Genomic DNA, 25,664 nt, shown 5'->3' on the forward strand with positions numbered 1-25,664 from the left:
AGTGGAGTCAGAAGAACGCCACCCAGAGACTCGGTCAAGCTGTCGCCTGGGTGTTCACCTTCCTGCCCACGCTCATTGCTGTGTTATATGGTCGCATGTGGAAAGCGCTGGACGACGAGGTCATGCGACTTGACACCTTCCGTCGACTTCAGCAGCCTGAAGGAGCAATTGGAGCAAGATCTCTCTGTCTAAACTATCACACGTTCTAAACCCCACTGTGCATTGTACAGGCTGTCAAATACAAGCATTGGACCGTTGCCATCTCCAGTATTGGCTCCGTCCTTGCGACAATTGTCGTGCCGATATTTCAAAATTACGTCTTCTACTGGGAAATCTACGACGGGGCGTTGCTGAACCGGCCGGACGATCCGTACTCCTGGCAAGTGGCACTTGTCGACGAGACATGGACTTACAGACTTGTGGCGGCTCTTGTTGCGGTTTGGCTATGTAGCACTGCTCTTTTATGCTGCCTCCCTAGACAGGCCACGGGACTTAAGGAAGACATAAGAGGGATCGTGGGGATCGCGTCACTGCTAGGAGACGAGCATGTTCCATCAAGGCTTGATTTGCAGCCGAACTCGAGCAAGGCAACCCTTCTAGAGGTGGAGAACATGCTCAAAGAGCAGACTTTCTACATCACACATCCGGGCACCCGACATGGACCCCGTCTTAAAGGTATGGGGTGGTTGATTCCCTCTCAGAGCGGTCTTCGGAGGGTTCTGGATGACCTGTTCTCCGGTTCTTTCACAGCAATGCGTGGGATACACAAGAATGCTCGTCCACTCACACAGCCATGCAAGCATGCCTTCTCAAGAGGTTGCGAGACGCTCGAGAGATACCTCAACAATGCCGAGACATTCTCCCCGTTTAGGCGTACGATATATCCTATCTGGCTGACTCTGCTGTTTCTGTTGATGTTGGCAGTTGGCTGGATTACGGCGAGCCTTAACAAGAACGCGAAAGATGCAGAGTGGAATTACACTGTACCGATTGATCCTGATGTATACCTGATTGTCGGTATTTTCATCCAGGTAAGCACCTACAAGAGCCATTTGCAACCACTAGAAATCTCTGATATAGACTACTAACATACCAAGTCCGTCGGCGACGTAATCGAGCACACGGTGCGCTCTCTCGCTCCGTTCTACGCACTATCAAAAGGCTTCCAGCCCCCAGAGGTGCTATGGGCAGACTACACAAGCGGGATCCCCGTCTGGGAGGTGGCTGTGGCGTGGTGGAACGGGCACTACCTACTCTGCTACGCGCTGTGCGCCTCCCTCGCGACGACCGTCTTCACCATCTTCCTCGGCTCGCTGCAGCTCTCTGCGTCCGCGTACGGCTCGACCTCGTTCGAGACGGACCCCGCGGCGGCTACGGCTTCGACGCTGCTCATCGCGTTTGTGCTCGCCGTGCACTTGGCGCTGGGGTATCAGTTCAGCTGGCGCAGGCGCGGATTCCTCCCCCGGGCGCCGGCTTCCCTGGGGGCGGTCATCCCGTATGTGTTCTTCTCGAAGGGACTGAGGGCGGATTTGCGGCGCGTGGAGGGGATGGGAAGCAGTAGGGCGCAGATACAGGAGCTACGACATCTAGACAGGCGGTATGGGCTTGGAGAGTTTGAGCATGATGGTCAATCATACTTTGGCGTTGAGAGGCATAGCAGTGAGCTTAGCGCTGTGCGGTTATTATATGAGCGACCTGGAGATGCCAATGGCACCGCGGAAGCCCATCCGTAAACTGATAGCAACATTTGTATTTTCAAGCATCGCATGTTCATGCGTGGCTTCTTTCTACTTACCGCTCTTCGCAAATTGCAAGAATTGAAGAGTCTATGATTGATGGTGAGCCGTGTGCACGTCCCCGTTCGCATGTGTCCGGGGGATAAGTGATGCAGACAAGCGATGCAGATACGGCGAGATTCTGGTCCGATCCAAGACATACTGTTGTGGCGTCCTTCCAACCACAAGGTATGTACCTATGGTTCTCTAATTGCAATTAAGCTCTGATCTACGATACGGCTGCCCATCTTCCAGACCATTGAAGCGACGCCTGAAAATCTCGCAATCACTCATGAGTATATTGAATCCATCAGGCCTAGGAGGATGGCCTAGGATCAATTCGGCACAGAGGACCCGAGAACCATTGGGTCGGGCACGTCTAACCCAACTTCCGGGAAGGCTAAGAAAGGAGACTAAAACAGCGCAGGGCAAGGCAGGCAAAGCAAAGCAAGGGAGACAAAAAAGGGAAAGAAGCGACCGCGCGACGAGCGAGGGCCGACCCCCCTCGTGGCTGTGAAACAGCGCCGGAAGCTCCCTCGGTGGCCCGCTGCCAGCCACCAGCCTCCTCAATTCAGGGTCCGAACCCCTAAGCACTGCTTGGTTCGTAGAAAAGGCGCCGTCTCTGGGCTAAGAGTCGAGCTCTGCCATCATGTGGAGGCCATAAGCAAACATGGCCGCCATAAAACTGCAGAAAAAGCAACGAGGACGTCATTTGTGAAGCGGTCTAGCGGAACTTGCGAGGTGATGATGGTGAGGCCTTGATAGCAACATTTCCTAAGGGACACAGCGTATACTTGGTGGTCAAGACGTCCCATTCCTGGCATTTGTGCTGTATTACAGGCCTCTCAATCCAGATGCATAACCGAGAAGATCATGTGAGAGGGGAACACGGAGCACCATCCTTAGACTCTGCTGCCGTTGCATCGAAGAGAGGCAATGCAACAGCAACAGCATAACGGCGGGCAGGCAGCGGACATTTTACAGTGAGGCTTGCAGGCCGATGCGACGGTGGGATGTGATTGCTTCTGCTGCACAAGATGAGAAAGGGGTCCGAGCTGCCCCTATTTTTGAAAATTTCTCAAACTCCTTGGGCTCTCTCTCTGTGCCTGACTGGCTTCTGAGTGACTGCCGCGAGTGGGGGCCTCTCCCGGGCTTACAGGGGTCGGAAAGTGCCCATCACACATCGCGAGACCACCGAGCAGGCCTGATCGAACCAACCGGAACAGGGGCGCCCTGCTTCCAGCACGTCGGGTCAGAGGCTTTGGGCAGCTTGATTGGCGAGGGACCAGGGGGTGTGAGGCTGTCGAGCACTTGTAGCGAGTTACAGCGTGCGCCGGCCCTCCAAGAGACTGCTGGAAAGGAAACCAACTGCCAGGAGGACAGTCAGTAAGCTGGCGTTGGTTCATAAAAGATATGCACGATGGACAGGGGGTTTAATGGGTTTTGCTCTGATGGGGCTAGGGGCAGCGTGACGGGACGTGACGGGGACGTGATGGAGGGCGGCGAGTGACCAGGAGAAGCCGGTAGCATCTGCTAAGGTGCCCGACCCCGAACAGAACTCAATCGACCAGCAGGGTTGCAGGCTGCATGTTGGGCTGCAACAAGATTCAGTCGGCGGCCGCATCGCCACAGACCAGAGACGATCAGATGAGATGGATGGATGGAGTCTCTAGATCTCGGGGGAGGGAGCACGAGGTTGTTGAGATGCGGCGGCCTGGCCAATAGCCACTTCTTCTGATCTAGATGCATTGCCAATGGCGTTCTTGCACAACGAGAGTGACGGGTGTCGCGGTTGATACTCACTCTGTCTGCATAGATCCGATGCTGTGTTCATTGGGTTCGTCGCATGCAGCGGCAGCGTACAACCAGAGAGCCCGATTGCGGTGAAAGCTATGCGATTATCGTCAGTCAAAAGATAACAGCAGCAGCAGCAGAAGTAGGCAATGACTCTCGTTCGGTTCCCATCTTGCCATAGAGTATCCAGGAAACGTCAGTCGGCAATACGTAGTAGACAATTAGTAGGTAGTAAAGCGAGATGCAATCAGCATTGAGGAATGATTGACGTCGTCGCTCTAACAGGAGTGACTTTGGGTCCACGGGCAGCGGGCCATCCCACCCTACTAATTTCGTGTACCTGAAAGCAGACTCTGGGGTGCACCGTGCACCGTCCACACGCACACGCTAACTCCCGCCCAACGTTAGTGGCTTTAGTGCCGTCGACGGGAGACGCGACAAGCTCCCCCACTGCTTGCCTGTTTTGTGACTGCCCATCTTGTCTTTCTCGTCAGTCGCGCCTGCTGGTCAAGGAATATGCAAAAAGAAAGAAGGAACGACGGAGAGAAGTGACGACTTTCCACCAAACAACAAACAACAAAAACGACAACTGACTTGGGCGACAAACCGAGCGAGCGAGCGAGCACTCAACTGCAGAACTATTGTATCCATTCACTCATTCCAGCTATTCTTCGGCTGCTGACCCGACAGGCGATTGCTGGGATCTCTCCTCTCCTCTCCTTGTTTGCATTGTGCGGCTGGCTAGTTAACGTTAGCCTTCATTCCTGGCTTATTCTTTGTTTTTGTGCCAACCCTTGCTCCCTTGCACATCATCGCAGCAACTTTGCACAACTCCAGTTACCCAAGGAAAGGAAAGGATGCCCTCCTGCTTCTAGCCCAGCCTCTGTTCATTCCTTACTGCTGGCTGCTTGAGACAACTCCGCAACACTCTCAAGATACATGACCCTCCTCCCACTGTAGTCAGCCTCTGTGCTCTTGCTTGCTGGGCAACCTCGCAACCCGTCGCTCCGCCACCCGAACATCATACCCATCTTCCTGGGTCGATCGGCTTGTTTACCAGGTATACTCGTCGACAGGGGCTCTGCAGTACGGACTGGCCCAGCCAATTTGGAAACACCCCGACTACCGTCTGCGATTCCAATCGTACTCCCCGCGACGAACCAAGAGCTCTTCCAACTTGCTCTGCTCTCCTCCTCAAATGATACTGCCATTGGGCCAGAGCAGCAGTAGTAGCTGTTTTATTTGTTAGTTTGCGCCGCCAGGAACTGCCGCAGGATTAGCAACCTACACCCTCCACGAAACCGGGTCCTGGTGTCCATGGTACAGCTATATCACAGCTTCTAAGACGCTCAAAGCGCAAAGCCGCCTTGACGTTTCCCGGGAGCCATCGCACCACACCCAGACAAACATTGGGAGGACCCCCCCATTCCCTCCCTCCTGCTACGACTAGTTATCGATAGACATCCCGAGCAGTCAACCCTCACCCATTCTATACAGGCATCACCCTGTTTGTCTTGCTGCCGACCTTTCTCCCTCCCTCCAGCTTGCCACCCACCCACATCACCAGCGCCTTGCTGACCGCCAACTTTCTTACATCCTGTGTGACCTGTCAGTACACTACGATTCGATTGGAGCTGAACCCCCTTTTGCGGAGGGCAGAGACTGTGGAGCTAGGACAAGTCGCAAATCCTGTGCCTCTCACTCCTCTTTCTGATCCGTCATCATGGAGGGTGTTGGGAGTCAGAGCCAGCCGAGAGACCGTTCTCGACCTCCTGCTCCTCCCTATCCTCGCGCACCCTCAAGATCGAGCACTAGCACGTCAAATACACGAATGACTCCTCAAAGCAACAACAGCTCCTCCACAAACCTCCCTCCCTCGCCCACCCTACGGCATGCCCATGCCGCTCATCGGCTCAACCACAGCAGTAGCCGTCGAGGCTCGATACCCGAACGACCGCGCTCTCAACTTTCCAAGGAATCCTCGGACGAGTCACATCAGGGACTGCCGGTGGTGTCTACCTTCCTCCAGGAGAAACTACAACGGGAACGGCGGTTCGAGAGCGAGCGATCGTCGAGCAGGATGAGCAACGACATGACTTCCTCCGTAGACCTCAGGGTCGTACACAGCTCTCCCGCCAGAAGCGCGACGGCTGATGGCAAGCGACCTCGTTCGAGTGGTGGAAGCGGCGAGTCGACCAAGAAGAAGGGTCTCGGTCTCAAAGAGATGGAACAGGTACAACCCCTCTCTGGTTCTCATATCGTGTACCATCTCTTCGAACAATCATGCTAACTTGATCGTGTAAATAGACACTGTCCACTCTCCACAAACAAAACTTCGACCTCAAGCTCGAGCTATTTCACCGTCGGCAACGTCAAACTACTTTAGAGGAGAAGGTCGAGACATTAGAGAAGGAGAAAGACGAGGCTGAATCAATGAACCAGGCCCTACTTGGTGAGCTTGAGAAGAGAGACAAAGCAGTCGAGGAAGCTGTGGGCATGATCGTAACGTTGGAGGCGCGGCTGGAACAGCTTCTGCGAGAAAGAGAGATGGTTAGACAAGTAGAAGAGGTCGACAACTTTTTCCTGTCGCACTCGAGCAGCTTTTCCGGCGGGCAAGATGGAGCAACTCCGAGAACTAAGGATATGGGAGCTACTGGATCGCGCGACATCTCTAGGGAACTGGCCAGGATGCCCAGCTTCCTCTCCGAAAGAAGCGAAAATACCGAGAACCTGCGAAACGTCTACTTAGGGGTCCGAGGAAGTGTGTTAAGTCTGCCTAGAGGCGTCGATGATGCAAGAGACGGGAACCTGAATGGGGTTAACAGTCCCAGCTTGAGCGTCTTGAGCGAGAGCTCCTTCCTAAGCATTTACGGCCAGAAGAACAACCTTGACAGCTCATCGCCGCCGGATGCGGAACAGACAACCGCACTCGATGGATCTTCCGAGAAGCCAACCGTTGTTAGGACAAGGAATGGCAGAAGTTCATCGGTATCGCGAATCGTGACGCCAACTAGGATGCGCCGCTCGGGGTCCTTAGGTCGAACGAACACCATCAGTGCCTTCTCCTCAATCAATGATGTCCTGGAAGTCGATAACCAGTCACCACTACAGCGACTGGAAAAACTAGAGATGACGCTCACCGCTATGGACGAGGCTTCGCGACCGCCTACGCAAGAACGAAGCAACCATGATGCGGCTCCACGTCAATCAAAGAACCAACCGTCACGGAGAACGAAAGAGGAGAAGAGAGAGGCTCTGCGCAAGGTCTTAACTGATGCGCCTTACTCCAAGGACATCAATCATGCCCATATTCTCCCGCCTACTCCAGACACCATCTCCACCTCAACTCTGACACGTTACAAGAACTCAAATGACACGCTGTCACAGCAGCGGTCCGTGACAAAAGAGAGAAGCTATCTAGCTCTCTCCGAGTCCACGACAGACCATTCTGCCAGCGGGGAGAGGAAGTTCCTTTCCACCACAGGAGCTCCAACCTCACAGCCGGCATCGACATCCGCATTTAGCAACAGGAGGGAATTCTCAGGCGGGAGCTACTTTGAAGACCGTCTACCCATCCCTCAGCGTCCCCGCTCTGCAGATGAGACTACAACCTCTCGCCATCTCGGCGGTAATGGGTGGGACTCGGATAGCTACGACGACTTCGACGACGCTGCCTCCGCCGCTTCAAGCTTCGATTATTGGATGCGTGAGAGCATGAAACCGAACCGCGCTCTTGCGAACGCAGGGCATGGCCGGAATCTGGGTCGTGTATCTCCCGATCTCTTCAGCTTCCCGTCGGGAGGAGCAGGCTGGGGCAACAATGACATGTTCGCGGGAGGCTTCATGGGTAGCGCCAATGCCCCGTTGGCTCCCACACTCGATGCTCTAGGAGCATCATTGCCGACCCCGCAGGCTGGCATCTTCGGTTCTGGGATCGCGCCGGCGCTTACCAATGGGACTTATGGCCCACCTCCGCCGCCGAACAGGCGCTCCAGTCTCCATGCTCGTACGGGCTCGTCTGCCCCTGGCACGCCATCCGTCGCATCTCGTCAGGGCCCTGTTAATGGTAAACTGAGGAAGTCTCCTGAACGGCGACGGGGAGGATCGATGTCCAGAACAAATAGCTCGGATGGGAGGCCGGGCTCTCAATCTCAGCCTTCAACTACAGTAGCGCCCCAGGTGCAAACGCAGGACGGTCAACAAAAGCGTCATTATCCTCCGAACGCCAGCCAACAGACTACACAGTCCCGAGGCCGGGGTCTGAACAACTTGTTCCGGCGTTCAATCGGCTCTGCTCCGCCAGACAACCACGTTGTCCCTGCATCAGCCCCGCCAACTGAGTCGTCCTTCCCGGCTGCCGTTAAGAACGGCCCGGTACCGATGGTTGGTGTGCCATCGTGGGGCAGACGGGCTGATTTGATGGACGATGATCGTGCCTCGGCCACACCACCTCCGATCATGCGGAATAGAGGCCCCGGGCGAGGCAGTGTGGGTGGCGACGAGGCCGAGATGGCAGCTGCTGCGTCTGCTGCGGCGGCCGTTGTGGGTACAGACTCCGGTCTAGGCGCGGGCTTAGACGAAGTCATGGCACCCCGAGATGGAGGCGCACCACTAGGTCTCTCACCTTCTGCCACTGCGCCGGAAGTGGCTGCGTCTAACGTGGTGGTCAACGCACAGGGCAAAAAGAGAGGCTTCTTCGGCTTGGGGAGAGTGACGAGTCTGCGAAAGGGCGCGCCTTAGGAGGACCGCAAGAAGGAAGACCGTAGCAAGGAAGACCGTAAGAAAGAGGATGACAAGAAAGCTTGTGATGAGCGAAGCGATTTCGAGACTTACGTACCGCTGATGTGGTCACCGCTTTCGATCATACAACGGAGCTTTATGGGTTGGATTTGATCAGTCCGCGCGTTTTTGAACACGAGTAGCGGCCCGCTCGTGGAAAGCGACGAGCAAAACATGTTTAGATTGTCAGAACAAGGAATGCTTCGCTGGCTATTGTGCTTTTTGTATTGGCGCTTTGGAAAAGGTTGGACAAGGAAGCATTCAGGTTGTGCTACTACTCTTTTATCGGTTCTGAAGAACCGCAAAAAATCGCCCAACGAGGCGAGAATTGACTTGTATAATAAGATTACTATACCCAATATACAATAGGATAAGATATCCACCATCTCAGATATTTCCAATGGGCTGGTAGCGGTTCGTGTTTGACCCGATGGTGACTGGTTAGATGACGGCAACCCAGAATATATCCCGATAACAAGCGAGACAAAAATTAGCACTCACAAAGTACGGTATGTGCGTAGACGACTGACAAAAGATGGTAATCAAATATCAAGAAGGCGATATGAATTATATTACCTAATTCGACGAAGCTAGAATCTATACTAAAGGGGTATTGGTCAAGAGATAGAAAGAAAGTCGCTCTCGATCCGAGGGTGAGAGTTGATACAAAATTTCGGGAAATTCGGCGTGCCTTGGCGGTTACGCATATGCGTTTTGGAAGAAAATACTCGTCCTGAGGGCAGCTTCTCGCAGAATCCATCTATCATCAGGAAGCGTGGGAATGGATCTTAAAGACCTGACCCTTTGTGTGGTTGACAAATTGCCATTATGCTGCAGCATTTGGATGGATCGGAAGGTGCTATGTCTACTGTCGAGGGTTACTTCTCGAACATGAGCGTTCTCTAGATGATCATCGGTAGCCTGGATACTCGACATGCTGGCGTAGTTGAGTTTCTCGTTCTCAAATTTTAAAGACCAATGTTCATTGACTATGCATTGACCTGATGCCTTCAAGCTCCTGGATACGAATAAGGAGAGGTTCCGAATCAGCGTCTTTATCCAAATTCTTAAGTTTTCCTATGGCGGCACGCGTACTGACTCTGCTGGTGCACGCTTGAGCCTTTCTACTTGGACTGCCTCCCTTAACATATTCCCGCTTCGCCTCGCCATCGCCGTGCTCACACCGAGTCCCAGCGGATCAGCAACAAACTCCCGTCCCAGCAGCGCAAATAGCACGGCCGCACACCCAATCACGACAAACATGCTGCTCATCTCGAGCGCAATGAAGAAGCGCGAACGATAGCGAATCACCATCCACACGCCCCCTCCCAACGTGCTCAGAGCAAGCAGGAGCCCCGGCCGGCCTCTCGCCGCATTCGCTACCGCGCCCACCACCATTGGGATGACCCCGCGTGCGGTATAGGCGACGAGCTGGCACGCGTTGAGGGGCGCTTTGCTCCAGTGCTTGCGCAGCACGAGATCGAGCGCGGCGCGGTTGGCGCTGTTGGCGGGCGAGAGAAGGCCGAGCTTGGCGTACGCGATGCCGAAGGAGACGGTGCTCAGCGTGCGCGCGAACATGTACTCTGCACAAGCGAGCATCCAGGCGAGGTAGCACACCTTGGCGGTTGCCATGGCGCGCTTGGGGAGGAGCGGGCTGGCCTGGGGCTGGGCGCGGAAGCGCCATGGAAGGCGGCCGTTGGTGAGCACGAGGAGGCCGGCAAGGTACGCGCCGGCGAGGTCAAAGGCCCACTTCTGAATGTACATGAATGCGAGCCAGGGCCACGAAAAGTCGAGCATCTCATCGAGGAAGACCTCCGGATTACCGCGTGCGAGGCGGAGGCCTTCGAGCGGGTCGTTGTACATCCATGCGCCGAGCCAGGGGACGAGTATGCGGCGGATGTGGTGCACGAGAACCGCGATGCCAAATTGGAGGAAGGCGGTGCGGTAACCGTCGCGGAAGAGGGCGGGATTGGTCCGTCGCCAGAGATTGGCCATGCCGCCGGCTATGACAATGGAAGAGACCTCATCTAGTGGGCTGAAGGAGTAGGAAGAACGGAGTGTAAATAGTGGACTCAATATTTGACGACGGGAGAGTTGATGAAGAGAAGAAGGAACGGCGGACTGGAAGAACGCTGTCAGGGGGTAGGATGAGTGCATGTAGGAGGGCACAGCCGAGAAGGAGGAAGCTGGCTGCGATAGTCGTATGTCGTTGATGGTGAATGTGGAATCAACCCGGGCGCGACCAATAGACTTGGTCTTGTATATGACGCCAGTTGCAAACCAACGCGCACTAGATATATTGCTAGGTCGTACATGGTCTCTCAATACTGGAGAGTCTTCTTTATCTTTGGAAGTTGGACTAGATTTAAGACCAATCGCGCTTGTTCTCATGCGTATCAGTCGTGCGGCTTCGAAGCTTGGGTCGCTGGGATCGTGTATGCTGAAGACTTCACGAAAGTGTTTACCTGAAAGCTCGTCCCAATACGGATAACTCGCGACTGCCTCCATCCAATTCGCCACGTTCAGAAGCACATCTATCGGCGAATGGTCGTCGCCATACTGCCTCAAAAGCGCTTCGTAAATTGGTGAGCGGGATAGAGCTACACAGACCGAGCGCAGGCCGCGGGCTGCGTCTGCAAATCTCATAATCACGCGGTTCTCCTCCTTTCCAACATATGGGAGCGTTTTCCGCAACGATTGATCGATTGAGAGCGTCTCAATCTCGGAACTTGACTCCGTGAAGTATTCCGGTGCATGCCGTCTACCCTTCATTATTGCTGGTTGGCCCATGTTGCTGGCCCTGAACGCCTCTATGGCCGAGCAAGCGTTCTGCAGTATTATGGAATAGCCGCGACCCTGGAAGAGTCCAGCCAAGGCAGTGCTGGGTCGTTCAATGGCGAGTTGCGCGTCTCGAATTGATGCAACACACTCCCTGTAATTATCTGCAGCTGGGAGAATTATGGGAGCAGTGACGAAGTCAACAAGCCCAAGCAAGAACATCGACGCATCAGTACACACACGAGTTGCCATCTCATTGAAGCGGTTCGCCACATCTTGATTCGAGAGCTGGAATCCAGATGATGACAAGTGTGTGCTCCAGTAATTCCAAGCATATATGATCAGAGATGAATCAGTGCTGGTGTCATGAACATGCGCCAGGCGAAGAGTCGTTGCTGAACAGATTCTCATGCATACATCAGCAGCGAGAAGATGTGCTTCGGGCGTTGCAAAGGAGAGCCGGGACGTGTGCTGACCGGCTTGTGCTTCATCTTGGATGTGATTCAAAATGCTAAATACTCCTTGATCGCAACAAGAGACGCGCCTCTCTGAGCCATCTGCGTTCCCGGGCTGGATTGTGACGAGGTCGCCGATGAGGGCTTGCAAGCTTGCTACGGCGCTTTGCCCTTTGACATATCCCGATTCGGTGACGAGCCTCTCGATGCGCTCAATATCCTGCGACGCTTCAATCTGCAATGCCATCCACAGCTCATGCGCGCAAAGCGGTCTCTGGGCGACGTGAAGCCACATGAGAGCAGATCGTGCGAGGGACTGTTCGGCCTCGTTCAGATGCTCGCCAAGCTTGGCCAACCGGACCCTGACCTGGCCATGATCCTGGTCTGCCATGCTGTTTCCAGCAAGGTAATCTGTGCAGGCCAACGTCGTCGATCCGGGAAAAGAGCACCCTTGAAGGCAGGAAGCCTCACTTCGTTAACATCATGCACATCGGCTTCAATGACTTATATATATATATGCGCTTCGACGTAGCTCAGTTTGAAGGTCTGAAGGAGGAAGTGGACAGATTTCGTGGCAACAGGCTTTAGCCCCGCGGCGTTGGAAAGTGGTGCCCTTTGATAGTGGATGGAAATGAACTCGGCCCTTAACCCCAAGACCAACGGAGCTGCTAGCAGTCACCTAAAGTGCCACTAGCATTTGCCAACGAGCCATCAGAACACTACACGACTGGGTAAGGGACAGAACGTAATCACGCCTGAAGCTCGCTAGAGGCCCCTGAATCACCTAAAGAGTCTTGTTTGTCATTTTCGTTTTTATTTTATTTTTGTTAGAATGATATGCCTGGGATCTATGCAATGCATAAGGCGAACTTGCGAGCACCGGTCTAAGCAAATAGCACAGTCTGCCTCGGTATGAAGTTCTGGCCGTGTTGTAACTCAATCCCTTAGTTCAAAGGGGGCTTTTCAATAGCACTCAACTCCTCCCGACCAGTTGTCCAGTGTTTTGCAAGCTTGTACTTCTTCCCTGCCGCCGGCCCTCGATGGATCAAGGTCATCACCTCCCGGTCCTTCATATCTGTCGCTTGCACGAGGAGTGGCATTGTCTCATCTGAGGTAATTTGTGCAACCGCCTGCCAGCTGTTCCCTAGCATTGTGAACCGAGTGCTGCAGAGATACCAGACTGTGGTGCCAATCACTAGCAGGAGATGTATCGCCGTCATGGCCAGTACGATCTCAAAACCGACCCACCGGGCTGGGACCTGGACAATGAGAGAGTTCATGTACGTCGCTGGGCTGCCCACTGTGAAGCGCGGGAGCTCGTCGAAGTATGCCTGTTGCACAAGCGTCATGAACCACCCTTTCAGCGCTTTAGCAGGGCTACGAGTAGTTCTCAGAGTGTCGTGGAAGAGGCTAACGTGTGCTTGATTGCCCGACTGAGAGAATTGCTGGCCGCTGTCAAGACATTTCCCTCGTATCATGAGCGCAGAGGGATAAGTCGAAGCTTCACCAAAGGTTCCGTTTACCAAGACACCGGTCGTCGGCAAGGAATGTATCAGGCCTTCCCAGAAATCAAAACGGTCCACATCGAAGGGACTTCCCCAGTCCGTGTACTGGTAATCCAGGGCCATCAGTCCTCTTTCATCTGGTAGTTCATATTCCGGTAAAACACCTAGTTGCCGTCGCACGTTTTCTGTATTGTAGGACAAATAGATGTCGCTAGTGTCGCCCAGTTCCCATTCTGTCTGCAAAGTCCCCGGCCACGCCAGTGATGGTTCCGGTCCATCATTTTGGCTCGTAGCGGAGATGTTATACACATAACCATCAATAGGCCCTGAAGACGAAGGGTCTCGGTTGGCGCTGAAAGCACTGCGACAACTCGTGACAGAAATTTCTATATCTGTATTGTTGGTCAATATTGCTGTTGTCCATGGTCCTTCGGTAGAAAAGAAAAAGCTGTCTGGGCGAAAATTCATCAGAGGAGAATCAAGACTGTTATTCGTCTCTAATATCCAGTTCAATATGGAAGGCGCAGTGGTGTTAAACACGAGGAAGATATAGTATCTGTCGAATTCCGAGATGAAGCACACGGAAATATTCCACATTAGGTTATACATTGGGTCGGACATGGGAAGCAGGCAGTAGAATGGTTCTGGTTCTGATGAAGGGAATGTGCCGTCCAGTGTGAGGTTCCCTGCAATAGCACTACCAGACTGATCTGCATCGTAGACGGCGGAAAACGTAATATTTGCAGGTGTGCACACTACGCCAGTGTCGAAGACAGTGGCTGGTCCTGTGTAATTTCTGAGCGTCTCTCTAGCTCTGCTTGTCGAAAACGGAAGAAACGCTGTAAAGGAGACTCCAGTGTCGTCGATTTGCTCATCTGTATTTGCTGTACTATTCGAGAACTCTGCGAATCTCGGATATTGTCCAGGATTAGACTGCCACATATTAGGAATTGTGCCGATAGTATCCCTCCCGTACGCTACTATGGACGAGTTCAGATATCCGGGAATATTGATATTCGTGAAATCGCTCAGCAATACTGTAGAGGTGAAGATAGAGGCCAATGTGGTTATACTTGCAACAACTATAATTGGCAAGCAAATAAGTGTGGAGGCCCTCGCGACCTCTCCACCGCCAGAGAAAAGTAGCGATAGAGGTTGAATACCCAGGGCCCGGACGATAGAAAAGAATGGCGCTTGCTTTAGTCTGACCTGGCAGCGTTCTAGAATGATGGATGCAATCATCGACATGACGACGCCCGTTTGCACTGAGATAGCAGTGCGTATTACTGCAGCACAGATAGTGACGGTTCTCGTCGCCCAGCCACCGAAGACAATAGATCGCCAAGCATCCCCAGGATTGCCTTGCACCTTTGCTATCATTGCACCTTGCCAGAGCAGACCCAGGGTTCCCATTGCGGCTGCAATTAACCCGCATCCCATGGCGAGGAGGGCAATCTTAGTAGAGCCAATGGATTCCCATGATCTCCGAAATCTGCTCATTACCGCACCATCTCTCTTATCTGATACCACCCCTTGATATGCCGGAGATTGCGCTTTGGGCTCGGATTTCTGCATCTCCAAATGAGAGTAGACAGTGATCGTAGGGGATTGAACGCTATTTCAAGGGCTGTCTCGTATCTGCCGTAATTGGCAAGCCACCAAGAGGAAGAAGAGAGAAACCGCTCAGCTCGAGAGTCGTTGCTTTTACGGAAGACAAGGCTGAGAAATTTGAAACACAACGTGCCGTCTCACATGATATCTATTGTGGCTGTAATCCTCAACAAAGATTGGCCGAGACTCGGAATCCCCTGGAGAGAGGCACGTAGGACTTCTTGGGCAATTGTGAAAAAATATCTATCAATCATCGTCTATCCAGGCAATATCAGTTCTATCATTAAAACTCGACATACTGCATACAGGGTTCAACCAATTCGAAAGCAACATTCAGCCAATGCTTTTAACACAGATCATGTGTGACGCCGTAGCCCTGACAAATAATCCAGGAAGGCCATCCATATATATTTCCGAAAGCAGACAAGCGAATTTCTCATGTGAATGGTGAATTGTTCTTATGATTGATTCGTGATTAACATGATGTAAATAAATAACTCGAAGTACAGCTTTGGATACGAGGATGAGTACGCCATAGGTAAACTGAGGGGCTGCTAAGCGCAGGCAGTCTAGTCTCCCTCTAGTTTAGAGCCATAGCATTGTCACCCATCTCTATTTATGCCTCACGACCAGAAACTCGTCCCCATTGTGAGCTCACGACGCCGACTTGGATCGTGTAGGCTTACCAAGCTCAGCCCTGATCCGTACAGACCCTGGGTTGGCGTAGTTTCATTCCGACACACTCGTTGCCCTTCTGGAGCTGGACTGTGTTAAGGTCGCCAGGCTTTGAGAAGGGCCATATGTTGGGTGAGCACAAGCCTTGACAGAGCCCTTGAGCGTGAAAGCGATGGCCACCACCCTGTACGAGCGAACGCATCTCCCCAAGGAGGCAATGCAAATCCGCCTACTAGAGTTACAACCACTTCAAGAGGCCGATACTCGGACAGCTGGCGAAGGCACTGCCGTGTACGCCGATCACGAGCATATTGCACCCCTTCGAGGTCGTCTCTTCTCCACACCAATTGACGGCGCGTCGTTTCAGGCATTGTCATATGCTTGGGGCTCTGGAGAACAGACTCACAATCTATGGGCAACGTCTGCTACGTTCGGGTCTGACAATGATGAGCACCTGTATCCTCTACCAATCACCGCCTCGTTGGATCAGGCGCTGCGTCATGTGAGGCAGAGAACAGAAACACTGACAATATGGATCGATCAGATCTGTATTGATCAGAACAACATGGAAGAAAAGACTCAACAGGTAGCTCTCATGACCCAGATCTACACCCAAGCCTCAAAAGTTCTTGTCTGGCTTGGACCAGGAACGCCGGAGTCAGATCGCCTCATGGACATATGGTGTAGTGTTGGGCAGGAGGCGCGTGATTGGGGTTTGGAGAGCTATTATACAGTCGAGCGCTTTCCACTATTGAAACAAATTGAGACTGGGGTCGTTCCTAAAGATCTGATGGATCTTACTGTTGCCTTTGACAAATTATGCGAGAGAACTGCCCTGAGGTTCTTGGGCAAGACATCATTCAACGATGCAGATGACCTGAATGTCTTCAGGTCTATAACGGATTGGTACCAGCGACCGTGGTTCTCACGAGTTTGGGTCATACAGGAGTTCGCACTGAGTCAACAGCCCGTTTTCATATGCGGCAATAAAACAGTAGAGGCTCGATTAGTTTTATTGGCGAAACAGATTCTTGAACGATCGAAGACTATTCGACTGATTTTGTACAGAGACAGGAATACGATGCAAGTCTCATCACCTCCTGACACAATTGCTGCCTTTGACAGAGTATATTATGATACGACACAGCCTTTCTTCACTGCTGCAAGTCGTCGAAGGAAATTAAATGGCGATCATGGCCCTGGTGACGCTCTGTTTCAGCTTCTTGTTCGGGTGTACGCAAATCGCAACGAACAGGAATTCATGGCTAAAGACCCACGAGACCGTATATACGGATTGCTTGGCCTTGCGATGGATAGCAAAATGATGGGAATTATTCCGGACTATTCTCAAAGTGTGACAGCAGGCCATGTGTACACGGGAGTCGCGAGGGCTATCATTCACCAGCTGTCAACAGAACCTGGTGATGACTATGCACTGGACATCATGGGGCTCATTCACTTCCCAAAACACGGACCAGATGGGTTGGTTCAAGCGCTCCCTAGTTGGGTACCAGACTGGTATCAACTCCAGCAATCCTTTTGCGCCCGTATTCACTCGAGCATTAAGCAGCCTGTCCTCTTTGCCGCGTCAGGATTTAACAGAGTTGCTCACATATTAGTGACCACAGCAGATGACATACTGGGCCTGGAAGGATATTATGTTGACGAAATTGCCGAAGTTGGCACTCCTTGGCTTGGGGCTTCTGACAATGACTACGCATCTCATCTTATACCATTACGAGAGGTAAAAAGGTTATATGCCATCTCTACCAATATGCTGGCGCCAGCCGGGCTTGACGACTCTCGAAAACGTGCCGAAGCACTTTGGCGAGTACCAATTGGGGACATTCAACAAACCGAAACAGTACCACAACGCGCCACTGCTCGCTCTCACCTTGCATATAACTACTTGCTTGACAAACAGGGTCCTTCACTGGCAGGATCGGCCGACGAAGATCAACAGGAGTCTGAGCGGTCCCTGCGTGAAGAACAAAACAGATATACAATGCGTATGAGAGAGATGCGAAATATGCGTCCAATAGTGACGAAGAACCGAGGTTTTGTTGGCATGGGGCCCCTTAGTACGCAGCCAGGCGATGCTGTGGTTATTTTCTGCGGTGCACAAGTGCCACATGTCATTCGGCAACAAGATCATCCCAAGACATTCTCCTTCCTTGGAGAGGCTTATTGTCATGGAATCATGGATGGGGAAATACTGGCTGAAGAACAGAACTCAGAGGCTTTCTACTTGATATGACATGATAAAATTACCTCACGCTCGATCGAACCACGTGCTTGAACGGGTCTGGGCAGGCGGCAATGGCTTTTGACTAGTCGGATGCTTTGTACATGCGATTTTCTCATGACTATTTCGAAAGAGGTCATCCTTACAAGATCATGGTGTAGGCATTTAATTACACGGCATTAGCGTCAAGTGTTGTCCTGCCTACGGTGGACAAGCTGATCAGCAACAGGGGACTTGAGAGCCGGTGATGGCTGGAGTTGCAGCAAGTAGCGTAGCAATATTGACCTCTTAGACAAAGTAGATTTACAGTGTTCCCTGCTTCTAGAAAGTCTTCGCGGCGCAACGTATCAAGCTTAAATCGATGTCAGTGTGGGACGACATGGGATGATATCGGCTATCGTGTCGATCGTTGCAGCCCTAAATTGCCTCAGCGCGCACCGTGCCTGACAACGGGAACTCCTTCCACATCCCGTTGCTCGAGAAGCTGTGGCTTGCTTGTGAAGGCGCTGGACTACGGCATGCCGAGACTCTTATCTTTCAGTGAAATGTCCTCTCAACTTCCGTATCGGGGAGGTTTCATTTGTCTGCTCGACTTGGTGAGGTGGCCGGCTGGGCATTATCTTGGCATGTTAGCGAAGCCTCCGGCTCCTCTTGATTTCTGAACTCCCGCGTCAAGTCCCGGACCAGGTCCTACGATCACCGGCAGCGGTTTGTAGAATTTAATTGGTGCTAAAAGTCAGGTGGCATTTCAGCAGCAGCCCCCCTATTAAACTGCTTCTTCACCCACACCCTATAACGTCGCCAAGCCGCGAAGTACTACCAGCATAGCACCGAAAAGACGACCCCAAAATGCAACAAGCCCAGACCCTCGCCCCCAGATAACGTGCCGCCGAATAGGCCGTTAACCTGGTTTTGAGGCGTCCAATCCAGCGAGAAACGATGGGCGCAATTGAACAGCTAACGACGTATAAGGAAGGTTATACTCTTAAGCCTTGTGTGAACACTGAGTCGGCTTCGTCCAGTCTGCTCATAATGGATTGACCTTCCAGGAACAGTTGAGACAAGTGCACCTCGGCTTGATGACCAGACTTGAGATTATGACTATAAAATCTCACACGTTCTCACAATTTAGAGTCTCTGTCAGCTCATCATCTGGCCTTGTGTAAATTAGCCTTGGAAGCCACTACTGTGTCTCATCAGACTTCATTTGCAGATAAACACTTTCTTGCTTCCTTCATCATGCATGTGAAGTCTGCTTTGCTCTCCGCCCTTGCGGCCTCCAGTACCATGGCAGCTGTAGCTCCAAAGCTCTTCAGCTGCGGTACACCAGAGCCAAGTGAAGAGCACAAGAAGTTGTCTTTGGCTCTCGCAACACAGGAGAAGGAGATGGCACTGGCTAGCAACGATACCTTCACCACCATGGCCACGATTAGCGTTGATGTGTATTTCCATGTCGTGGCTGCATCCACTGCGCTGAGCGATGGATACGTGACTGTCAGTCTATATCGGGCTATGACACTATATATATGTACTGATTTCCGCAGGATACCCAACTCACCAACCAGCTCTCGGTGATGAATGCAGCATATGCACCGCAAGGCATTTCCTTCGTGCTCAAGGGAACCGATCGCACCATCAACTCCAATTGGGCCAATGACAACTCTGAGTTGGCTATGAAAAAGGCGCTCCGCAAGGGCACCTACCGTTCGCTGAACCTGTACTTCCTTAAGTCTCTCAGCGGCAACTTGGGATACTGCTATTTCCCTGCCAGTGTCACTTCTGGATCAAACGACTTCTATTACGATGGCTGCAGCATCCTGTACTCAACTGTTCCAGGTGGTAGCCAGACTAACTACAACTACGGCCAAACTGTCACCCATGAGGTCGGACACTGGTTTGGCCTGTACCATACTTTCCAAGGCGGCTGCACGGGCAATGGCGACTATGTATCCGACACCCCCGCTCAGGCGTCCGCTTCTTCTGGCTGCCCCGTTGGCCGTGATTCTTGCCCGAGCCAGGCTGGTGTTGACCCCATCCACAACTACATGGACTATTCATATGAGTACGTAACACAATTTTGACAAATGCTTAACAGCGTACTAACGGGTTTATCAGCACTTGCTACGAGGAGTTTACTGCTGGCCAACAGTGAGTCATGAGTTCTCTCTATATCTGATCTCATAGTTACTAACGGATTATAGGACACGTATGTACAGTTACTTCAACACATATCGTGAGGGCAAATAGATGGACTTGGCGGAGAAGGAGGTTCGTTCAAGATAATTTTCAACGAATCAGCTCTACATGCCACTATCAAGAAAAAACCGCAGCTGCTAGTCAAGTAGGGGGTGGTGCAACATGTATATACGGAGTAAATCAAGTATAAATCTGATTTTATCTATAATTTGAATCTTGAATATTGCCGAGATATGCCTTCATAGCTTCATGAGATGACGGAGATCGAGATGTGGCGTCATCACACGTGCGGGGGAAAAGAAGCATCTTCTGTTCCTGGTAATAAGAGAAAGGTCAGAGACACTTCTATCATATAAACAAATTCACTTTGATAGAATAATCTTCTTTGCCAATGGCTCTGTAATGACTGACACTAATGCTAGACTTCATGTCATATCTCAATTTTGCACTGAGCACGTAAATTTTGCTACGAAACTTCTACGAAAGCTTATTGAATAAATATGCCAATGCACTGCTTTCAAACCAAACCTTGTCCTTTTCCCAGCCCCTGACAATGAATTCCACTCCCGTCTTGATACCACCCTTAATCTGCTCGGGAGTGCCACGAGGTGGAGTCTTTGGGTCTCGTCTTGTATACCAGCAGATCAGGTGCACACCCGCATGAATGGCAGTCCGGAATGCCAATTCATCGCTCAGCGCACCATAGCCTTCAATAAAGCCCTGAATGGCACATATTGCATTGTCGAGACCCTTGAAATGCTTACGCTCGTAGAGATCACCCACCATTTGCCCCAAGTCATATGCCCGGTGGCCAAACTGAGCAAATTCCCAGTCAACGACGAAAAGGTTGATGGCTCCCTGCTGCTGTGCTTCTGACGCTGATGCCCCTGAAAGGAGGGCACTGTTCGTGTGTTAAGATAAGCTTCAATAGACTTTCCACGAACAAACTCACTTCCCGGACCAGAAGTCCCCGTGTATGATTCCCCAGTCATTCCCTTCGTCCTCAGACGGTTCTCTCGCAAACTCCTTCACTCCCATTCCTTTTATTTCTTCTAGGGTCTTTTGATGAGCCTGGAGAATGTCCGGAAAATTCTCAACGACCTTGATAAACACATCGTACGTGATTCGAAGCTTCAATCTTCGCATGGGCTCATTTTTCCAAACTTCTTTCCTGAGATTGGATTGCTCCGGTGCTGCACTCCACGTGTGAAATGATCGCAGCCACGCCCCCAAAGCGCGGTTGACAGATCTTATAAATGTTTCAGATGGTAGCCTGGTCTCATTTAGTGATACTAGCATAGTCTCTAAGTCTAATGTATCCTGAAAATCTTCTATGACCTGGAGATTCATGTTGGGATTGAACAGATATAGATGCGGCGTCTTGACAGAGATATGATCTGTCGTGGTCGGCAAGAACTTATTCATAGCATGAAGCATAGATTCTTCGAAAGCCTATATAAATTAAGACAATTAGATTCATCGGACCCAGCTATCGGAATATGAGTAAAGGGAGACGTTATACTTACCGATCGTGAGACATCCAGAGGAAAATCCTTATTGACAGCCACAAATTCTGCTGCATGCTTGATGATGACACTGTTGCTGGTGATTGTTGAGGTTTCGTCACGCAGAGGTGTGACGAGGTTCCCACGAAACACAAAATTGGTGGTCCCCTTAGTTAGTCTCGTCAAGGTGGAGCAAGCATACGGAGTGCTTTGCAACGACTCCAGGATGCGACTGCATAGCTGCTCCGTTTCCTCTTGCGTAAGTGGCGCCATTCCTTATTGTCTCAATCCCGAAAACCATCAATATTCAACAGTGTCGTCGTTGAACAAGCAATGGGTCTCGTATCTCAAAAATTGCTGAAATTGATGAGAATTTGGAGTATGACTCACGGGAGAAATATGCAGTGTCCGGAACGCACGCCATCGAGCGACCCCTCAATTAGTAACTGGTTTTAAAACCCTCTCACAGCAATATGACCTTGAAACAGTAGAAACCTAATTTAGCAGCTGATAATTTACGAACTCAGTGAATAATATATATTGTGACTACAAGTCAGACAGTGTGAAGTCTAAAACTCATCGATAAGCTGTTAACCAGCGACGATTGGCGAGTCTCTTGCACGTACTTCCTATGATCCCATGATACGTATAGTGAAGATGCGTTGATCTCTTGTGGCTTCAACTATGATGCGATTTCCATCATCGAGTTCAAAACAGAAAAGAAATTGGGATGACGCAAACTAGGTAGAGTAGTATGTCATCGCGCCGCCAGCTCACAAGAGGTCAGTCAATGAGGTGGATTGTGGAAGCGTCACCTCTATAAAGACTGTGAGAACAACGGCCTGTCTGTCTATATAAAGTGACCAATTCAGTATGAGCGCAGCATCACTAAATCTTGCACAAGGCAAAGTAGTATCATAGGGCTCGCCCGCGCAGCGGTGATACCCGATAGTGATTTAAACTGAGACTTTATTCAGGTACAAGAAATAATTAGACCGTATCACCGCAGTGATTCGTTTGAGATGAAGTCTTACCAAGTTGAATAGTAAGTAAGACAAGAGCTTGTTGTTGGAAACGTAGGGGAGGGTGGCTGCCTATGCTAAGCTCAACCCTACCTAACGGCCTGTTTTAGCCCTCCTATCAGGTACCTTGCCCGGAAAGCGGTTAGATAGGCAACAGCAAGATTAATACTTTAGACAGCCGTTACATTTAACATAATATTATACACTAGATCGAATTGCTAAAAGCGCCAATGGCATAACAACTTCCGTGCAAAGTTGGTTTTCCGGCCTATATACCCATAGCAATAAAAGAATGTCATCTCTAGAGAGACAGCCACCCTCAGAAGGCTCCAAGCCAACGGCACTCCCATTCCGCGATAATCTGAAGATAGTCGAACTACCGACTGCCTTGACTGGTGCTAACGAGATTGCACCTGGAGCTCAAATGCATAGCGTTCATGAGCCTAGCACAGATAAACCAACAACAGCGGGTTGGGATGCAGAGGTAAGCACTACAAAGGCCTGAAGAAGGAGGGGCCTGACAGCTCTATTGTAGCTACAGAAAAAAGTCCTGTTTATTCGCCACAAGCTTCAAAGAGGCTTCCTGAACCGCGATGAAGAACCTAAGGCAGAACATATGGAGACATTGGCCAAGTATATTAGCAGTCTTGAGGGCCTTCCAGACGTGGAGCCCCGCGTGATTCGACTGGTAAAGATCGATAAGGTGCTGAAGGCTATCTTGAAACTTGAGGACATTCCGAAGGAAGATAAATTTCATTTCAGAGGGCGGTGTGAGAGACTTTTGGAAAAGTACCACGAAACTCTAGATGCTGTAGCGAGAGGCCCTCGTGTAGTTGATCCATTGATCTTCGATGATCATGAATATCTCTTAGGAAGTTGGGTCTTCGTCGAGAAGGAAGGTAATAACAACGAGCAAAGTCCATAGTCTAAGATTTGAGGGCACTGCAAAAAAACGTTACGCAAGCTTTCGAAGATTTGTGACAATGTCAGGGGTAATCAACATTTTGCATTATTCCATGTAACTGTAGAACAAATGGGCAAGTTGTGTGAATGTAGTCAAGATTTGCAAGCTCTTCCCGCGCGGCTCCTTCACCATAATGCGCTATGTGGAAATACTTGAAGACTAGACTTGAACAACAGTAATGATGTATGTAGGCCGAAGCGATATCAGAAGCGCACGCAGGAAACGCGACATTGTTGTCACGACCTTTAGAGACATCGAACATGACTTCACCAGAGACGGTAGCGATATCCTTCATCAACATATTCTGCGCCGACAGGACACGCAAGAAACTTTCCGCTACCGACTTCGAAAACATCTACATTGTTGCGAAAGTTCTCGCACCACGTACATTAGGCACGAGCATAACGCAGAAAGGGCGCACTTACTGCCTCGGCTGGCCTACCGAGCCTGAGGATCCTCCGCACGTTTTGGATCTGGAGGCGACTGGGAAGCTCCCACCCGTTCTGATGGTGTCGAATCTCTATGACGAAGCTACAGTCACCCAATGGGCTCTCGGCCTACGTGCTCAGATGCCTACCGCGATCAATGTCTTCCGAAATGGTGGTGGACATACAAGCTACCGTTTCTACGGCGAGAGGACCGATGCGATTGTGTCATTTCTTGTGAATGGAACTCTGCCAAAGGATGGGACAGTGTTTGAGTCTTAGCATAAGGCAGGATGCATGATGACCTTAGTATTTAAGGTTTAGGAACAGCAAGGTTGTAGCTTCAATTACAAAGTACGAGTATCTAGAATTGTTATCGAAGCTGTTATCTTGATCTATATGGCCGGCTTTGCCCTGGTTAATGGTGAGGTAATTCAGGAAGCTCAGTACCTACGCGTGACTGCCTATTCTCAGGGTTTGCGTGCCTGCCGAAACGCGATTTTGCTTGATTTCAAAGAGAGAAAATACCCAGGCCCGTAAGTTCAATTAGGAAAGAGGCACTGGGGTAGGCTTACCTTCTTTCCTTACGCAATGTTCCGGGCAAGAAGTGATCATTCACCTAGGCAATTTCGGACCTGAGTCCACTGTTTACACAATCACACTTCGGCAGATATACCCAACAACTTCAGCTCCCTCAATAACCTGCCGTTTACGAGGGCATCGCCATCAATACACTCATACACTGTACGTACTGCTTACCTTTCACGTCCTCGACACTCGTGATCCATGATGGATCCGTTCTCAAGGCTCCCGCCACCTCTCCCTCTACTCATTATGGAGAATTTGCCAGACTTCAGCACCTTGCAAAAGCTTCTAGCAGCCTCGCCAGATGCTTACGCTACTTTCTGCATTTCACGTGCGCAGATTATTAGGGGCATTGCGATGAATATGCCAATCGCAGCCTCACCAGAACAGCCAGACTTGTACGACGTGCTCGAGTGCATCGCTTGTCTCGATCGCGGTGACGTCCCGGATAAACCCCAGCTATTCTCCGAGTTCAGCAAAACTTATCTCCAAGGTCGCCACAATGAGCCTTTATCGCATAGCTTTCGCACTACTGAGACGAAAATTTTGGGCCGCCTTGTCGCGACGGCGGTGAATGTTGAGCGTCTCACGGGTGTTGTAATCAGCGAACTTTTGGCTCATACCGCAGCACTACAGCCAGCACGCCTTATCGATCCAAGCATTGATCTATGGTCGCAAGATTACACATGGGGCTCAGGCGGAAATTGGCCCGCAGGCCAGTGGTATCAGACTTCTGAAAGCTGTTTCAGTCGTAAACCATCATGGGTCGAAATCTTCCGCGTTCGACGAGCACTGTGGGAGCTGACATTGCTGATTAGCATTCGAGCATACGCGTGGCAAATCCATGACGTGTATGAATTTGTGTACGAGCACTCCAATCCTGACGACGACCTTTCCGGTCTCTTACCGCACCGTGTTTCACTCTGGGGTTCGCATGTGACGGAGGTCTTCACAGTTGGTCTTTGTCTGGAGGATATCGCTTGGCGGGTTGATACTGATTGGACGTGGTGGCCCTCAACCCGACAAATATTCTCGAAGCCTATGACACCGTCTTTCACTCAAAATGTGCAGCTGCCACGAATGCCTGTATGCAATTTGGAATTGAGTAGGAGGTTGAGTGACGGTCGACAAGATCTGTCCGAGTGGGTAATGGCAACGGATTTGTCAGAATTGTCGGGCGCGCCTGATGAGGTGCTCGAACACAGCTACGGTTCAGAGTTGTGTTTATTCATACGCGAAGAATCGCAGACAAGCGATAGGGAGCAGAATGAGATCTATGGCGAATTCCTTCGGACGGGGCTGTGTATCTGGGACAAGGAGCGCCTGTATGATCTCAAGTTAGGGCCTTCT

General features: G+C 51.2%; 4 protein-coding genes across 4 annotated transcripts; 3 read left to right on the forward strand and 1 right to left on the reverse strand.

The window, feature by feature from the left end:
- Positions 1-657: 657 nt before the first annotated feature.
- On the forward strand, positions 658-1,733 carry UCRPA7_4221 (hypothetical protein; the record flags this gene model as incomplete). The annotated part of the gene is made up of 4 exons (XM_007916785.1): positions 658-675; positions 792-873; positions 925-1,031; positions 1,098-1,733. 4 exons carry the CDS (start codon positions 658-660, stop codon positions 1,731-1,733), a joined length of 843 nt encoding a protein of 280 aa, XP_007914976.1.
- Positions 1,734-5,661: 3,928 nt separating this feature from the next.
- On the forward strand, positions 5,662-8,309 carry UCRPA7_4222 (hypothetical protein; the record flags this gene model as incomplete). Its single annotated transcript, XM_007916795.1, has 3 exons — positions 5,662-5,802; positions 5,877-7,635; positions 7,738-8,309. The coding sequence occupies 3 exons, from the start codon at positions 5,662-5,664 to the stop codon at positions 8,307-8,309; spliced, it is 2,472 nt and encodes an 823-aa protein (XP_007914986.1).
- Positions 8,310-9,425: 1,116 nt separating this feature from the next.
- On the reverse strand, positions 9,426-10,343 carry UCRPA7_4223 (hypothetical protein; the record flags this gene model as incomplete). Its single annotated transcript, XM_007916770.1, has 1 exon — positions 9,426-10,343. The coding sequence occupies one exon, from the start codon at positions 10,341-10,343 to the stop codon at positions 9,426-9,428; it is 918 nt and encodes a 305-aa protein (XP_007914961.1).
- An 8,561-nt stretch (positions 10,344-18,904) lies between these two features.
- UCRPA7_4224 (putative metalloprotease protein) lies at positions 18,905-19,864 on the forward strand (the record flags this gene model as incomplete). The annotated part of the gene is made up of 4 exons (XM_007916737.1): positions 18,905-19,111; positions 19,162-19,679; positions 19,733-19,765; positions 19,819-19,864. The coding sequence occupies 4 exons, from the start codon at positions 18,905-18,907 to the stop codon at positions 19,862-19,864; spliced, it is 804 nt and encodes a 267-aa protein (XP_007914928.1).
- Positions 19,865-25,664: the final 5,800 nt, after the last annotated feature.

This window comes from Phaeoacremonium minimum (assembly GCF_000392275.1).
Source record: "Phaeoacremonium minimum UCRPA7 unplaced genomic scaffold PA7_03_scaffold_330, whole genome shotgun sequence".
In the NCBI taxonomy this organism is placed as follows: Eukaryota; Fungi; Ascomycota; class Sordariomycetes; order Togniniales; family Togniniaceae; genus Phaeoacremonium; species Phaeoacremonium minimum.